Source organism: Syngnathus floridae, chromosome 3 (genome assembly GCF_059516105.1).
Source record: "Syngnathus floridae isolate MCC-2025c chromosome 3, RoL_Sflo_1.0, whole genome shotgun sequence".
In the NCBI taxonomy this organism is placed as follows: Eukaryota; Metazoa; Chordata; class Actinopteri; order Syngnathiformes; family Syngnathidae; genus Syngnathus; species Syngnathus floridae.
Genome location: NC_142415.1, coordinates 7771909 through 7789821, shown reverse-complemented (window position 1 = coordinate 7789821; position 17913 = coordinate 7771909). Strand labels below are relative to the sequence as shown.

The 17913-nt window shown below is 39.7% G+C and overlaps 1 protein-coding gene and 1 long non-coding RNA gene across 3 annotated transcripts in view; one reads left to right on the top strand and one right to left on the bottom strand.

The window, feature by feature from the left end:
• Positions 1-14187, bottom strand: part of dagla (diacylglycerol lipase, alpha) — a 24568-nt gene extending 10381 nt beyond the window's left edge. The window contains exons 1-13 of one of the 2 annotated variants that reach the window (XM_088370476.1): positions 14080-14187; positions 13504-13846; positions 5243-5344; positions 4942-5153; positions 4732-4833; positions 4253-4391; positions 4068-4155; positions 3646-3780; positions 3320-3397; positions 3032-3156; positions 2352-2502; positions 404-487; positions 42-119 (exon numbers count right to left, since the gene is read on the bottom strand). In XM_088370476.1, coding sequence (XP_088226602.1) covers positions 42-119; positions 404-487; positions 2352-2502; positions 3032-3156; positions 3320-3397; positions 3646-3780; positions 4068-4155; positions 4253-4391; positions 4732-4833; positions 4942-5153; positions 5243-5337 — 1287 coding nt within the window. In that variant the 5' untranslated portion in view covers positions 5338-5344; positions 13504-13846; positions 14080-14187. Of the gene's footprint in view, positions 1-41; positions 120-403; positions 488-2351; positions 2503-3031; positions 3157-3319; positions 3398-3645; positions 3781-4067; positions 4156-4252; positions 4392-4731; positions 4834-4941; positions 5154-5242; positions 5345-13503 lie in introns of both variants that reach the window. The other variant, XM_088370477.1, reaches the window with a different exon arrangement.
• On the top strand, positions 13676-17913 carry LOC148400295 (uncharacterized). Its single transcript, XR_015857414.1, has 3 exons — positions 13676-13985; positions 15371-15491; positions 16161-17913. It is a non-coding gene; the product is annotated as an uncharacterized LOC148400295 (long non-coding RNA).

Sequence of the window (17913 nt, the reverse complement as noted above, 5' to 3'; positions counted from 1 at the left end):
ACTGTAGTCAATGTACTTTCGCGAAATTGTTTCTCTCTGACCTTGTGTCCAAGCCAGGTCCCTTGCTGCTCCTCCACTGGTAAACGTTCAGAATCCCCCGACAAATCAGTCAAGGCATCCTGATGCCACACAAAAGAAAATATGAGTTGTTTGCCATGAGTCAAGACTGTGACATTTCAATCATAGACTTAAATGCTACAACATTTCCCTTCAGTACTTCAGTGTTACGTAAACAATGGACAGCACATTTATATCGGAGTGCTGCTTTGGTACTATGCATGCTTAGTGTGGGAGTTTGTGAACACTGCCTTGAACCTCAGTGCAGATGCAGCGATGAGAGAAGATTAGGGCAACACAGGATTCAAGGTGGTAGAAGTACAAACTGTGCAAAGCTTAAATTCACCTTAAGTGATAATGTCCCTCTGATACTGATGACCACCTTCTTCTTTTCATGATCCACTGCCACAAAAAATGGAGTCTCATAAACCTGGATAGGAATTTGACAGAAAACAGCAGACATGACTATAACAAATAATAAAAAAAAAAAGAATCAATACACCGTCTCTGCGATATAATATCACACAGTAATCATTTCAAACCATTTAGCCGGATTGACCTTTAGGCTAAAGTCTATCAGAAAATAGTTACAGTCCGATGGAGTGCTTTTTTTCTTCTTGGGCATCTTGAGATTCAGTCCATGACAATCGAGAAAAAGTGTGACAAAACGCAGTCTCAGTAGACTTCAACACCCACTAAAACGCTCCCCACTTCCCATCTCTCAGCAACTGAACTGGCGAGTGAAGTGTTATCAAAACAGATACAAATGACAGGCAAAACTACAAAAGACAGTGAAGCCATTAACATCGCAATGACACAATACCAGGGTTTTTTCTGCATCTAAAATTTTGAGGCTGATCCCACACTTAATTTTGGCAATTAAAACCTCAGGGGAAAAAAAAGCACTAGTTCAGGCGTGATTTATAACTGCAATTGTGCTATTACACCAACAGGATGGCTTAGGCTCTGTCTCACAAACAGTGGGAAGTTGCTCTGATAAATGTAAAAAATATTCATATTTTAAGGTGAGGTGGCGGCGATGAGAGTCATTAGTAAAGGTGAAGATAATTACAGAAAGTTAAAAGTTTGAATTAATGCTAAGAAGAGAAAATGTCATTTGTCAGGTCTGAAAGTACTATATGCCTCATGAGATAGAGTTGAACAAGGCAAGGTTTCAGAACGGGATATGGAGGCAAAGTGAGGTTACTCACTTGAGAAGTGGTAATGTTATAATCATGCCAAGGCGGCATTTGTGACACAGTGACAAGTGACATTAAATCAACATGAATTTCCAAATTTTCCCCAAAACACAGACTTTACGGGTGCTGAACTGCAAATATGTAGGGGTCAGACTGCAGTTTTTAATTGTAATATCACCAAACACCACTAGATGGCAGACATGTCTTAGTTGTGCTATCACTGGATCTTACACTTGTAACGTGAGTAGGCCTAATCATTTTTTTCTGGATTAGGATTGATGTGCATTACAAACATAGGACCTCAATAAGATTAAAAGTGAGTTGCTTGTGTGAAAAAATAGACAAAATGATTTCTTGCACTTCATGTTGGTTTCTTGTTCAGCAGCTTTGTGCCATCCTTGAATGTTAAGTTTTATGAAAAGAGCCTTAAGCACTGGAAAAAATATAAAGTCGTGGTTGTTTTATTGTTTGCTGCAAAGCCTTTATAGTTGGGTTGGGATAGTGGATCTTTCGTAGATGCTGTGGCTCTTCTGCAGCACTGATGGAAAACGATGGTCCCTCAAGCATTTAAATCGCCCATCCCTGAGCTACACATGTACAGAGTTTGAAGTAATTCTTGAATTTTAGCATGTTAAACCTAACGTCTTATAGCATAAGCATGATTTGTCACACCACAGAATTTATTTCCACTGCGACAGCATCTAGTGATGGCATACTTTACATTTTTCCATCCAGTGCGTGACATTGTATTTGGTGATGTAAGGCGTTTATACAGTTGCTCGCCCATGGAAACTGCCACGAATCCCAAAGCTTACAGTTTTAGTGCCGATGTTAAAGCCAGATGAAGTTTGGAATGCTGCAGTGGCTGATTCAGCAGGACAGTGGAAACTCTTACACACTGTGCACCTCAGCCTTCCGCGACCTTGGCATTTAACTTCACAATGTGTGCCATCTGCTTTCTATGCCTCAGTTGCTGTGGTTCCACAACTCCACTTTATTTTACTACATTTAAATGTTTACAATGGTCAATGTCTAGCAGGGACCGGAAAAAATTGTTTAATTGAGGAAGTACACTTGAAACGGTAAAATACTCACAGCATCATGGCAGGAAGTGTAGACAATGTGAACCTGCTTGAGATCCCGGTCCAAGAATTGCCTGCGTATGGCCAAAACATTACAACCACAACAATTGTCCTCCTCAACTGTCACTGACTGGGACAAACGTGAGCCAGACACTGATGTGCAGCTGGGGATAGAAGGGAAATCAGGACATACAAAGATTGTAAAACATTAACTAGGAACAAAAGGAACTGTTGATTAAAAAGGAAGTCACCCCAAAACTTTTTCTCTGATTAATGTTGCAGTTGTATAATATAAACCCACTTGGCTTATTATCCATAGGATGGGACAGCCATTTTTTTCTTGCTGTCGACTAAAAATGACATCACAACTGCCACGACTCGGGTGAGAACCAACCAGTTTTCTGAAGCTGAGCCGTGATGGGTTGTGACCTGAGACCTGGCAACTGTGATGTCATTTTCAGTCGACAATAAGTGGCAAAGCGTCCAGTCCCTGAGATGGATAAAAGCGGGTGAATTTTGCTGCGTAACTCATAATCTAAAAGCAGACTAGAAAGAACCCAGAATGCTGACTCGTGGGGGCACATACAACATATAGTATAAATATTTTGGTTGTTGACTTCCACTTTAATGTAGGTAAAATACACAATCCCATTGCATTATGCAAAAACTGTGGGTGCATGTTTGAGTGCTTACGGGCAGGTGCTAACAAGGAGGCACAGTCCGCATGCTGGCTTTCTCATCAAGTACATGGGCCAACCATATGCAGCGAGAGCAAAGAGCATGTAGTAGCACACATCCTTGTACATGCCCATCTCAGTCTGCGACAGAAGAATACACATGTAAGACACATACACAAGGAAAGAGTTATTTTTTTGGGAAAAAAAAAGAGAATGTTTTAAAATGCTAGCATAGATGCATAGTGTGAATGAAAATATGGTTTTCAGCTTTGGCTTCATGTATTCATCATATATAAGGATTCACCGAATTCTTCAGATCCAGATATCTAGTGTTGCGAGTAACAGGCATCCCAGACAGGAAGGCTAAGATATCATTGTTGCCCTGTGGAGGGAAGATAACAGAATAACGTTTCAAATCAAGCATTAAAAGGGATCACATGGAAACGTGACTTGTATGGTAATGACTCTGCTGCATGCTTACAAAGATGCACAATATTACATAAGGGTGTAATTTGGCAGATTGGTCATGAAGTGCTGACTGCACGAGTGATTTTCAATTTTTTACTGTTTCACGGGAAAAGTATATAAAAAAAAATCCTTCAAAAGGGAAATGTAAACATACTATCATACCTGGTCCAGGATAGATGATCTTTTAGACCTCTGTGTCTGACGAAGGAGTACCAAGCCAGCGATAATATCACTAGGCACAATGTCCAGATCTCTGAAGAACTCTGCAAAAAGGCTTGCCACCTCTGAATATGCATCCTGCAGCAAATAGAAGCAGACTTGACTGCATGGTGTGCTATGCACAGTATCTTAAATACTACAAACTTAAAAACGGATATAGGGGGATTGTTGGTTCTCGGAGATTTCAGTTTCTATGGTTACAAAGTGTCCAGAATGTGTGTGTACTAAGTGGTTGTTTTGTCCAGTATTGTGTTATTTACATTGTGGCAATTTTATTATCACAATATCACCATTATAGTCATATCCGTAATATTGCTAATCCCAAAAGCAGTTCTATTTAATTAAAGAGAATTCATGTGGCTGACCGATTGTGTGTCCTGGGCTCTTGTGCAGCACATAAAGAATTTCAGCCTCCTGCTCCAGCTGCTGGCCTGGCCTTCCTCAAGTCTGTGTCTAAATGTAGAGGAAATAAGAAATAAAACACACATAGTACATGAGAATAGGGATATGAATGTGAATGATGTGTCAAAATAAAGAGGTTTGTTAGTACCTTAGAGTGTATGTCGTAAGGTTTCGTTGACGCCGGCGAGTTGCTTTCAGTTTGACAAATGTCCGACCGGTGGGATCGAAAGTGCACATAAGAGTAATGCAGACACTCAATATCACGAGCCAGTTGCACGCAACAATCCCTAAAACACAACAATAGCATTTCAAATCAAGCACAATATATCCCACGATCCAATTTAAATATGTGTGTGGACAGAAACATATATCAAATGAATTTAAGTTGGTAAGGTTAAGCTTCAACAGACCTTCACAACCCCCCAGAAAATCATGAATTCGTTCAAATTGAACGATGATCAAATGTTTTTGCGAAGTTGATACATATACGTATGCATACAAAAAAATATGCATTGGCGGTTGAGGCAGATGATGAACGACTACAAATATAACTCATTCCAGTGAGAATTGATTATACCATTTTAACCGTCTCATAGACAATCTACCTAAAGCCCTTGTGTGACTCACCCAAAGCTAGATTTTTGGCGGTGACATCAGAGCACGGCTGGTAATACTGAACAAGCCAGGCAATTCCCACGACTGCATATACGAGCTCTACCAGGAGAATGGCTGCAGCGAAAAAAATAAATCACACAAAGTACAAAATATCGCAAATATATTGTACACATATATATATATATGTGTATATATATATATATCTTAGAGTAGGCAGCTTACCTAGTCGGATATAGATGACATACTGCACAGCTTCCCTGGGCTGTGTGTATAGGATGCTGCCTCTCATACTCAACCACATGATGGCGCTCTCACAGATAAGGCAGCTGACTAAGATGCCCATGTACCCTCGACCATGGTCCACCAGTGTTATAGAACAGGACTGGTCAGAGCCATAGGGAAGACCAAACAAAACCACAGAGAGAACGACCAGCCTGAAAATAACAGTGCAATTAGGTATTGTCAAGTACCCCATCCACCTTCTGTTTTTAATGGAATTGTTCTGTGACAGAGATCAACTCACCAGATGCAGTGCAACAAAAACAGAAAGAGGGCAGGCAGCACCAGGTCATCACTGCCGACTGACCAGCGCCGCCGAAACACCACCATGCCAGGCATCACTGCCCTGTGGAGGAAAAGACATAATATAAAAAATAACAAACATGATGTTTTGGCACGCCCAGAAAACTGGAAAGTCTGAAAAGTGCAATGAAATGTTGCTCCGAGTCAGTGGTCCTATTCGCCAAAAAAAAAAAAAAATTTAAAGGAATACAGTTACCCTATGTCACACAACAATGGCGTAACTACCTGGTATAGGCACTGAAAAGCATTTACTGGTTAGATCGGATAGTAAAACGCAACACTAATAATGTTTTTGGAGGACACACACCACATAACTTCTCATGCACTTTTAACCAACTACACAGTTCTTAAAAAAAATGGCGTTGCTGTACTTTTTCAGCCACTCTTTTTGGTACCCAGGATGCATTTTGGCATGCAAAGCTGAATCTTTTCCCTTGTAAAATTTTCCAAGATGGTGCTCTAGTGGCGGTCGTCTTCAAATGCTATGTTGTTTTTTTGTTGGAGGGCAAAGGTCGCGATAACAAGTTCAAGTAGAGGTTTCTTATTAGTGAGCAAGAGAAAGCGAACCTGCTTTGACATTAGATGGTACCCTGTAAAAAAAGATTCCTTAACAACACTCTGATCATTCTCTTGTTGAAAAACAAAGCAGAGTTCATTGCAGTTGCTTCTGGCCTAAAATGAACTGAAATGGCAAAGCCACAGAAAGAAGGAAGGAAGAGGGGAGCCACAGAGAGGCTGATGCAGGCCTTATGATGCCGATACAGGCTGATCGAGCCTTTACGGTGAGCTACTCCAGTACATCTGTTTAAAGATTTGTTTTGTTAAAACAAACACTCAAAAGAAAGATTTACATTTTACAATAAATGTAAGACAAATAAAGATGAGAAATGCTGAGCATAAGACTTATATTGATTGTTCTGCTCCGTCTGTTGCAGTGATTTTTCAGTCGTTAACAGAGTGCCTTCTTGTTCCAACCTTAAATAGCACAGTCATCACAGTTATTAAAGTCTTCCGTGGCATTGTGCCATCAAAAATTAATCATACTAATTAAAATGCCATGAGATAGCTGCATCATTGCCCAGTTGAAGGTGAGAAATTGATTTACACTGCAGCAAAAAAGCAGTGATATATACGATGCAATTCAACGGATTATGTGGACTCACATTGACACCAAGAAACACGTGTTGATTGATAACCTTCGAGCTAGCCACTAGCTAAGGAACTAAAAATGTTTTTCTTAAATATCCCTAATGTGTGCCACCGATCTGCAAACCAGCAGACAAGCTAGCACACTATGGAGCCGCTAGTTCCGACTAGCAAGCTAGTTAGGGCTGTCCAAATTGTCACCACCTTTTGATGTGCACTGTGGATCCATAAAACCGTGACACGGCAGGACTCTGCAATTTTTTAGCATACAGTATCTTACAAGCAAAATAGATGCTGTGGGAGAAAAGGGCCAAGTAGCCGATAGCCACCGATAGAAGAAAAAAAAAAATGGCACTCAGTACTTAAATAGTGGGGGAGGGCTGACTCATGTCAGAGGTGCGACACTAATTGACAAAGTGTAATTTATCAGTTTGTTGATGAAATGCTACCCCATGACTAAAAGGGCAATAAAATCTTTATAGGCACTCGCTTTGTGAGTGGTATTGTAGGGGATGTGTGGGTTTCTGGGTGTTTATAAATATGAATCTATATTTGTCGAGCAAAAAAAAAAAAAAGACAAATCACATTTGTCTGACAAAAAAAGGATGTAAAAAATACTCACCAGAAATACAGATTTTTATTCATATTGCTACAAATGTGATTTGCTAGGCTAAGTAGTCTGTAACATGTTTTGCTCTGACTAATCAGTGAATCGAAAAATGAGGGCCAGTTTTGACAGTGAATCGGGAAATGTCACTAAATGTAGCGACAGTGGCATAGTGGCCAAGACGGCACACCCGCTGGCTTTGTTTCTGCCCCAATTGTCATGGTAACGGAAAGACGCTCTCTACATTTGCAAAAGACAGAACTCAAAACGGAATGATTACAACCACAATAAGTGAATACCACGTGAGCTACTATTCTTTCCCCATTGTTATTTTGACTCAAGGATGCCAGAGACCTTTTTGAAGATGTGACTTTTTTTTTAATTTATGGGAAAGATAAAGCATTCTGCCTTCTCAAAAATGCTTATAATTCTAAAGTATTAGCACAATACCAATCATGGTGGTGGCAGCATTAAACATGAGGGTTGTTTATCTTCAGCTGGAAAAGGGTATTGGTGCCTTAGTCAAGGTAGAGTCAGTCAATTTTTGGCACGTTTGGCATCTTCTGGGAAAATGAGAGTGGGGGCTATTTAGGAGTGCTTTTGAAACTAAGAGAGGGTAAATATTGTAATATAAATAAATCATTGTCTGTCGTTGATAGACTCGTCCAAATTGAATGAGCACAGTATCAGGAGGTGCTTTGACAAAAGTGTGGAAAATATTATGTATTTTTACAGATATTTACATACACAAGACAAATCTATAACATCTTTCTACATGCGCAGAATGGTTTTCTCTCTAGATAAAGACGGGGAATGTTTGATACCACTTTTGTCAGACGGATACCAGTACATCAACCCATTGATTTATTTGCAGCACCACCTACTTAAAACTCAGCAGGGACGTGTAAAACAGAAAAACACCAACATTTTCTCGCAGCAGATCTGGAAGCATATAAATGCACAGTCTTCTGGCATTTTCAGTTTCTGTCATTCATCAGTGAAATGGTCACTATGCAAATACGTATCATACTGGTCATCAATGAAAGACTCAATTATTTGTTTCCATATTCTGACAAGAATACCTGGCCATGCTCAAACCACAGACAGCCCTCATTAATTAAAAGAAACTAAGCTGACCAGTACGTAACGGAGACCCAGACTGAATTCCATTATGAAAAACCAGATGATTAACAGTGATTAGAAAGGCCATTAAATAATGAGTTGTCAGATGATATCAGATGTAAAATTCAAAGACGGTTAGAGGACAGCACACTCCAACAACCACAGGAAAACAGAATTTAAAGAAACACATTCTATGTGAAATTATTTCAGTAATTCAGTCCCACATAGAATTACTCAAAGGAGAACTAATAGCATTTAAGGGGAGTTGAACCACTGTCAACAAGAGAGACAGCATTAAAAGGTTCTGGCAATGACAAAGCATATTCTTCCAAAATGGAATAAAAAAGGGACATATTTGAAAGTGAAATAAGATGTAAAAAATGCTGGTCTGGAAAACAAACATCAGCCAGGCAAATTGCAATAGATGACAATAAGGAGTACGGTCACGGGTCACCTGCTTTTTCATTAACAAAGGAGAGAAAATCAATGTGCAAAAACAAAAACAAATTTGGAAGAGGGTGAGACCCTAACTAAAAAAACAAAAACAAAACAACATTTGTATTCCAATCATATCCACTGATGGGCTTTCTCTGCTTTGTGCTAAAGGCTTACAGGGGTCATATGGAAAATGCTCTTTATTGCGCAAATAGTTGTTCCTCACCCATCAGATGTGAAGTTACCAATTAGGTCTTTTGTCAGTTTCGTTTTTTGCTCCGTTGTATTTTGACAGCTGGCAAAAGCAATGGTGTGGCGAATTTGCATATATTATATTGTAATTCTCTGCCTGTAATTTGGCAGCTAGAAACACTGAAGAGATGCCAGTGTAATTCAGAAGCTTCGTCAATGGTGCCTTTTAGCAGAACACAAACCACACCACAAAATGGATGCTACTTTAACTTTTCGCATTTTATTAGCTGTTGGTTGGAAAGCAATTTTGTTTGTTCATGACTTTCTTGAGCAATAATTGTATTTAATTACAGTACCTGATCTGAATCTGGTTTTGCAGTTTACATCATGCTAAACTTAGCCTGACAAACACTGACAATGCTACACGAGTTATTATCATCGGAGTCGTTGTGAAACTAAAGGTCATTCGTACATTTTTGTGAAAAGACGCACACACCCCTGCACGTGAGCATTGCCTTTGTGCAACCCAGTGTATGGCTGCGTGCCAGGCCCTCACCCCGACTCACATGACCCAACAACAATGATGTAACAACAATGACAGAGCTCTCAGTCTGTCATTGTAGCTTTGACATGGACAATGAAAAATAAGTAAAAAATGGTTCACATAATGTGCCTGTTAAAGTATGTTTCAATTATGGACATCTATCTTTTCATATCTTTATGACTGCTTTATTACAGTGTTACAGATAGCTAGGATTTGTTTTGATTCGGAAAGGGGAAAGTTCAGAGAAACACCTCATCCACGCAGTCACTCACAAATCAAAGAGCGTGGCCAGACACAGTAGGACAAGGAGTGGATGCTTTATTCTGGCTTCCATCCAATTCATGTAGCATCAAAATGACTTACTCAATCCGCCTGATATTGTCATTTCCGTATTGCTTCACTTTTAATAAAATGTCGATGTGAGTGGAGCATTCAAGGGGATGGATGGCAAACAGAGCCCTTTGGCTGCCCAACAATATGCCTTGCGTAAATTAACGTAACAAAGAACTTTCAGCTGCCTAATAGCATGCCTTTCTAAAAAAACAAAACAAAACAAAAAAACCAAGACTTTCTATACAACGTACTTTTGGTGTTAACGCTATTTCCAAATTCTGGACCCCAAAGCCGCGTAAAATCGAGATTTGGGTGTACTGTGTTATGCTTCAGAACTAGTCAACACTTTCAGACAAAATACCATTGGAAGAAGCTTGAGCCTTATTTGTATCATTCACTAACATAATATATTTGAAACATATATTAATTCTAATGAAAACAGAGACTTCTCTATGCATGCATTGAGAATTTAGACAATGTCTGACTCGAGTGGCGAGGATACACTGAGCAGTTCTAATTTCAATCTCCTCTATGTTCACTTTCATTCCTGCTTGGGTGAGAATGATACTGCTTTAAGAGTCGCTTCAGCTTTTGTCACATCCACATCTACTTCTCGCTGTTTCTAATCAGCCTGTCTCTGCAAAGCCATCACACAAGACAGCAGCATGCTGTCCATCCAAATCGAACACTCCCTCTCCTGTCCCCCCTCCCACCCTCCCTCCCTCCCATTCTTCACTCTTCCCTGTCCTAATGCTCTCCTCTTCTCCTTCCTACCCACACACTCATTCACTATTCATATTTTAGAGGACATTTGTGAACATGGAAACAAGTGAGTGCATCTGCACTGCTACAGAAGAAACCTACATTTGCTCTTCCTTATCTAACAAAGCCAGATTTTGGTTTTGGTTTACCACTGCTCATCTTTTTTTAGACTGAAAGCCATGTGCCACTCACTCCTACACTCCCTCTGCCTCTTTCTCCATCTTTTTCTCCCACCGCCACCACCCACTCAATCCTTTTCACCTCCTTATCCATTTTCCTCGTGTTGCAGCCGATGCATTAGTGTTAACGTGTGGCTGTTTGTGCGTATGGATGCGTGCCAACGCCGGGTTGCAAAGGTGAGCTGCCAACCTGGCTGTAGCCGACAACCACAAAGCAAATGAAACTATGTTTCGGTCGAGATACTGTGGCCGCTCGATGACTACAGCCAAAGACTTTTTCCATTCCATTAAACTGCACAAACCGACATCATTAAGCGCAATAGAATTTCAGTGAAGAGGAGCCAATCGTGACTTGGACATTTTGCCACTCTCAGTAGACTGAAAATGACATCACAGCTTCAAAAAACTAGTAAGGCGTGATTACTTGTGACCTGACACCGAGCAACTGTGATGTCAGTCCACAGCAAGTGGCTGTCCCCTGAGATGGATAAAAACAAGTGAATTTACTGCTTAACTCACATTCTGCAAATGCAATATTCACCAGAACGCCGTGTTTTGACGAGTAGGGGCACATACAACATACTGTAGAAAAAAATCATTGGGTTGACTTCCCCTTTAAGAAATACCAACCACTTAGCAAAGATGAACAATCGAAAAACAAACATTCGTCCCGTTGAGTATCACACTCAAGGTAATATTTCATCATGTGGATCCTCAAGGAATATTTTACGTTGGCTATGTAGTCAGTAGAAGACTAATAAACTAATTTCTCCACGATTGTAACAGGACCAGTTATTACTGTACAGTTAGCAAATAGAGCTAAATTTACATTTCTTTCCGCAAAAAAATAATAATACAACTCAAGTTAAGGGTACATCACAGCATGATAATAACGGACAGCTGTTATGCATTTGCTGCCATTTTGAATCATTTTATGGACGAAACAAGTTAAAAACAAAAATAATTTTCAGGACAATTAAGTTGTTTCTTTGCGTACCGACTCAAAGATTCAACTTCACCTTGTCAATATTTGGATTGACAAACTAATCCGCAGGTCCTGCAATACATCCTCCCCCTGTCTTTACTTTCCCATATCGTTTGATTAAACAGAACTAACATGGTTTATTGAAGAACCTAAATTTGCCCATCTATTTAAATGGCAACGTGTTGATTTGGTCCCACTCACAACATCAATACACATTTCAAATAAACGAGTAGCAGAGGATAGGTCAAGTCTCCAGATTAAACAGCTAAAGGATATCGTCATCATTGTAAAGGGATGATACATGCAGGGTTGCTACTTGCTATCTGAGTCTTACTGTATTAGTTTATATTCATCTGTCAAAAAAGCATTTTAAATAGCAACAGTCTCATAGACTATTTCATTAAGAAACAAATACAAATAAACAACAAGAACAAACCAAATGCTGCTGCTTTGACTTTTTTTGCACTCTTTTCAAAGGGGCATAAACAACATACCGACATGGCGGCGCTAAACTCAAAGCAGTCTGATGAGAATTGTCTCTTGAGGGGCAATTGTCATGTTTAAATTGAAGGAACCTTAATTAAAATATATATACCTGAAATGGGATTAAAATGAAATCTAACCAACATATCACACAAAATCAATTTACAGATAAATGGATAGCATATATATGTACTGCATATACTATTGTATATACTATTGCTCCAGCACAATAGAGAAGAGAACAGTTGCACAGGGCAACAGAAAAGTAGTGGCATTCTTAAATACGCACTGTTTTTCCAAACAGAGACAGACAGTCGTATTTGCCAATTCACCCTGGAGATGGCCACTTTCCTAAGACTGTGGATATAGCAAATGACATCACAGGTACCAGACCTCCTGAGATGGATAAAAACAGATGGCTTATGCCTGTATAATTCATATTCCACAATCGAAACATTACGCTGTGTTTCAACTAGTTTGGCGCCACAGAATATATTACAAGGAAAATTTGGAGTTGACTTCCACTTTTAAATGACACAGGAATAGCTCTAGTGAATGAATATACTAAAGAATTGACACTTTACTGCCTCATGTGTTCAGTTTGCTGTATATGAGAAAAGTTCAAGCCTTGTTTTAAATAGTTCCTTCCAAAACTCAAACCATGTGAATTTTCATTTCAAATGTATCCTCTTGTTCTTCTCATCTGATATTGGAATCAATCCGCCTGCAGGGGTATTTCCTGGCTGCTAAATGCCTAACTTGTGGAACAAATACATTTTCACAGTTCTTTCATGAATTGCTTTGTATTGTTGCACATAAAAAAAACAGGGGTCTCAAACATGTGGCCCACGGGCCAATTAAGGGGGATGATTAGCGATTGTGTGACCCACATATTTTTCTCAAAATGCATATTTTTGCCTGGTTTGTTGCTTTACTTTTGAATGCACTATTTTAGCACTTAGTTTGTATGTACTGTAGTTGGACTTCATGACAGATTATTTGTCGACGAGTTAACCCAAGGGAAATTGTCAGTCACTTGGTTACAGTGTGATTCCAAAGTGACATTATGAAGAAGGAAAACTAAGACAGCTGTCATTCTCCTTGCGATGACACACCGGGCACCTTGAAAAGCAAGTGTAATTATGAATCGGAAGCAATGCAATTGTGTCAAGAGTTCAGGGTTGTGTGTGGGTGTGCGTGTGTCTCGGCATCCTACAAACACGTGTAAGACCGCAAGCAATGTTGCAGTAACGAGAGCATCCTGCGGGCCAAGCTAGTTGTGATGTGGCCTACTCATGTGTCAAAAATCTGTGGTGGAAAAAACATATAAGGTGGTCTGTCCAAATGAAATCTCATACTGTGTAGACAGAAAAGGTGGAGGCCCATTTACTGAAATGTATTCGCTGCTTCTCACCTGAATTTTGACGCTGCCTTGACACGAACCACTGCATCGGTTCCGCTTGCTCGCCCATATCCCCCCGACTGGAGACAAGCCTCCTCAGACTCGTTCTTCTCGACACCAGTTCAAAGATGCAAGGAGGGAGAGGAAAGTCTGTAAACGCCTCGGGCGAGAGGTTTTATGACAACGGAGCAGCTGTCATTCGAGCTGATGAATGGACCTGGAAACGTCAAATAATCGGGTCGCGGGGATCCGCAGCAGTCCTCAGAGCAACACGTCTTCGGCTGTGGCAGCACAGTGACTCCTTTTCTGTGCTCCTCCAAACCAGTGAGAAATATTCGGGATTGGATCAAATCCACTGAAGAAGAAATGGAAAGAATGGAATCCGTGTCACGTTATAGTCAGTGGCGTGTATGTGCTCCCGGCCGCCGGACAACTCCCGAACCCCAGCAACGGCAGGAGGCAAAACAGGCAGCATTCCACGAGAAACGGGCCCGGTACGTATCTACATTAAACTGCGTATTAAGAAGATGCAAGCCCCTTTCCGCGTTTCGCTGCGCACATCACGTAGCGCGTTTTGATTGCGCATACCTGACTCGTTTCTTAAACGGAAGGCACTCGGGAAATATTGCAGAGAAACGGCGCCACTGGTGGTTTGTGAATATCAAGAATTTCGCTACTGCTTCAAAGATGAGACAGTCATGGCAAGATGATTACCTACTAAGAGAGTGCGCGTTCATACTAAGGAAATATTTGAACATTGTAATTTGTCTGTTAAACGTATTTATGTATAATTAAACCCTATATTAAAATAAAAAAATACTCCCTCTGTCGATTTGGCTTGAAAACAAAGCCAGTGAGACCTGCATTTCAATTCAACACAAAATGTACTGAAATTTGTTGTTTCGCGTCGTTGACACGAGACTGATTACTGTCTTGAAAAGTTAGTCTTCTTCGATGGGACGTGCACTGGGCGTGGATCCCTGTCAAGTCATAAAATACAAACACATGAAACAACTACATTTGGAAGATTTTTAAAACACAGCAAATCTCATTAATAAAATTTTGAATGAGATATTGCGAATTGTGAAGCTTTTGTCCGTATTGCAGTAATTACAAAAAAGGAAAAATAGAAATCGTGATTCGTGACTGGGTAAGCGATGCCGGGCCATGGCCAGGTAGCGATGTTTGAAAGATTGCCATATTTTTTAAGGATTTCCTTGAACGCATCTGCACATGCGTGAAATCAAATGTTTAAAAATGACAAGCAGTTTTGTATAATAGTGCATTGGTGTAATAATGCTTGCAGTTGCAGGCATTCAAGGCTTTAAGCCATGTGATAAAACGGCACGTGTACCATCGCAAAGGTGCAAGTTTATTCAAATACTGGGTAATAAAAAAAAGATCCTGACAGACGAACTGAAACATTTCTTGAGCATGTTTATTTTGTATATTTATTATATTACATTTAATTATAATTCTATTACAAATAAGTAAAGAAAATTCAAACAGCTCCCTTGACATAAAATATTGGGGCTACCGCTTCATCCACTCTCGTTGCACTATTGTACTACTAACTATAAGTTTAGTTATTCATTACTCATCTTTTATGTAAGAATGTTTAGAACTATGGTTTAGAATACGTAGTCTTCTAACTTGGGAATTGTTATATAATGTATATTGTCTATAAATATGGACATCTTTGTATGGTTGGAGTCACACTGCATACAAAAATTGTGCCATGTATTTCTTTACTTTTTTACTTACTTTTATTTCTATAACCAAAAGAGACAATCTGACCAAAGAAAAGACTCCCCCCGTATCTTGTGCGCCAGATGGTACATTCCGGTCTCGTTTTTATTCTCCTCCCTTCTGCCTTCAGTGCCCTCCATCTCCCAGCGTTCTGTCATTTTCTAATGTTAAGGGCATTGTGACATCCTTGTGGTCCTGTGGTCCTTGCATCCTTTGATTATCCGAGTAATTGCTGGGAAGCAGCAGAGGAGGTACGTAATGTCCATTTTGTCTCATTAGACAGCAGCATTTATTGACACTTATTTATGTAAAACGTGTCCAATCTGCATTGACACGTTCATTTTCAGTTAATATGCAATAATGTTTGTTCAGTGGGCTCTGTATATTTCACTGATGCCCCAGTCATCACGCAGTACTTATTATTCACCTCCATCTTGTCCTCCATTTATAGGCCCTATGAGCTATGACTCAGGAAGTTTGACAGATTACTGCATACCATTGTTTTGCATTGTATTTGCATTGTTGCCTTCATTGGATTAGATCATAGTGGAACAAATGAAAATTCAGAAGACAAGAGGAGTTTAGGCGCTGCAAAGCTGCAGTAGCCTCATATTTCCAAGCGCTAGTTATCCTGAAAGCTATGGTTTTGAAAAGGACAGTAGTGGAACAATTTCACATAACGGTTATGTCATAGCTGCTTCGACCAAAATACTAATAATGTATACAGCCTCAAAATGCACCCATCCAAGTGATAGCTCTTGCAAGGTCATATATAAGGCCCTCCAATCACAGGGCTGCTAATGCAATACAGTGATTATGAGTATAAAGGCTTGTGAGTATGTCTGTGTTTCCTCCATTTAGCAGATATCATTTGAAGTCTGACCCCAATTTGGAGAGATTATCTACCGTTTTTTCTTTAGTGAAGCAACACAGAGCTAGCAGCAGCAGCAGCATCACCGACAAGCCCACACTTTGGTCCCGGAATCCATGGAAGCCAAGGCCAAGTCTGCTCCTGCTCCCAAAGGGCCATCAAAAGTAGAGAAAAGGGAGCCAGCAGCCCCACGTAAAGTTGAACCTGCCCCTGCAACGCCGGAACCAGAGATTCCTCCTCCCCAGGATGGGGCGGCAGAAGGTGATGCAGGTGATGGGGCTGCGGGCAGCTGCACAGACTCTCTGGAGCATCTGAAACCTTTCCTCATTGGTGGTGCTGTGATTGCAGTTGGAGCCATTTTGATTGGGGCGATGTTGCTAGCAAAGAGAAATTAAAATCCTAATCTCAAAAAAATAACTATGTAAAATTGGTTCACAAGTAATCATGGTAGATTTTGAAGATGGGGAGTTGCTCTTTTTTTTGGCTAGCAAAAATATATGTATAAAATATTACTAAGCAATGAAGCAGCTAATTATTTTTTTTATTGCAAACATTTTATGCATGAAATTTTAATTTACAATCTGTTAAAACTACACCATAGTGCTGAACATACAAGATGATTCTTTTCTGGTTGTTTATATCTGCTTTTTATTATTTCCTCAAATGTTGACAAAAATACACAATATTTGCGTCGTATGTTCAATTTCTAATGCGCTCCAGAAAATTGTACTCCTGGTGTGGAAAATGCAGATTCTAGGATTCACTTTTCTTTTCTTTGAAAGAGCAGAGTTGTAAAAATGTCACATTATATGATCATGTGACAAAAAAGTAAGGGATTCAGAATGCTGAGGTTTATGAACGGCTTGTGGGAGAATATGATGTATATGGCAGACTAGTGTTGCAATGTTATTTCTTGAAGTAGATTGTAGAATAAGAAGAATTTTTATGTTAGAATCAAATGATGTGACAAATCAATAGCCTTTCATGTACAACACAATATCTGAAAATGTTCTGCATCCATATGTTCACTTCTTATCGTAAATACTTTATTGCAGACCAGTCATTAATGGTCCCATATCGAGTTCAGTGCCTGCAGTTGAATCAGGCTTCATTTCACTGTGTGTGTTCCATCAAGAACAACTATCCAGAACAACCTTTGTGTTTTCAGTACCTTATTAATATCTAAGTATAGCTGGGCACAATTAGAGTGCTAATGTAAAGGAAGTGGATTAGTAAAGCAGTCGTCATTTCTATGTCTGCACACATTGCGCCCTTGCATGTGTTCCCAGCATTGTCTATTCACACAGTAATGTCCCAGTTGGAAAACTACACACCACTTTTCTCTGGTTGCAACATTTTTGCAACATATTAGTCATCATAAATGTTGTATGTGTGTACATTGTTGCATTCTACACCCCTAACGCATCCAAACAATACAATGCCAAAACTAGAACTAACTTCATCTGACCTTGTACAAATAAGTGTACCCCAAAAAAAATCTTCTTTTAATAACTTAATAACAGCAGCGTATAAATGCAATAATTCAGGTAGGATTCCTCAGTTAGCACATTATGTTGTGCTGTAGCAAGTTATTTCACATAGATGATACGATGTAATAACACTAGCGATGGTCAAGTATGATGTTTCATAAAATGGCAATGATGTTAGAGGTGATAGAAAGTACAGTATGTATTTATGGTGACTGTAATGATGGTTATATTTTTGATATATTACTACTCTCTCCTCCAGTGTACACAAAGAATGTGGTTGTGATGCAACCTTTATTAAAGGAAGTGAACCAA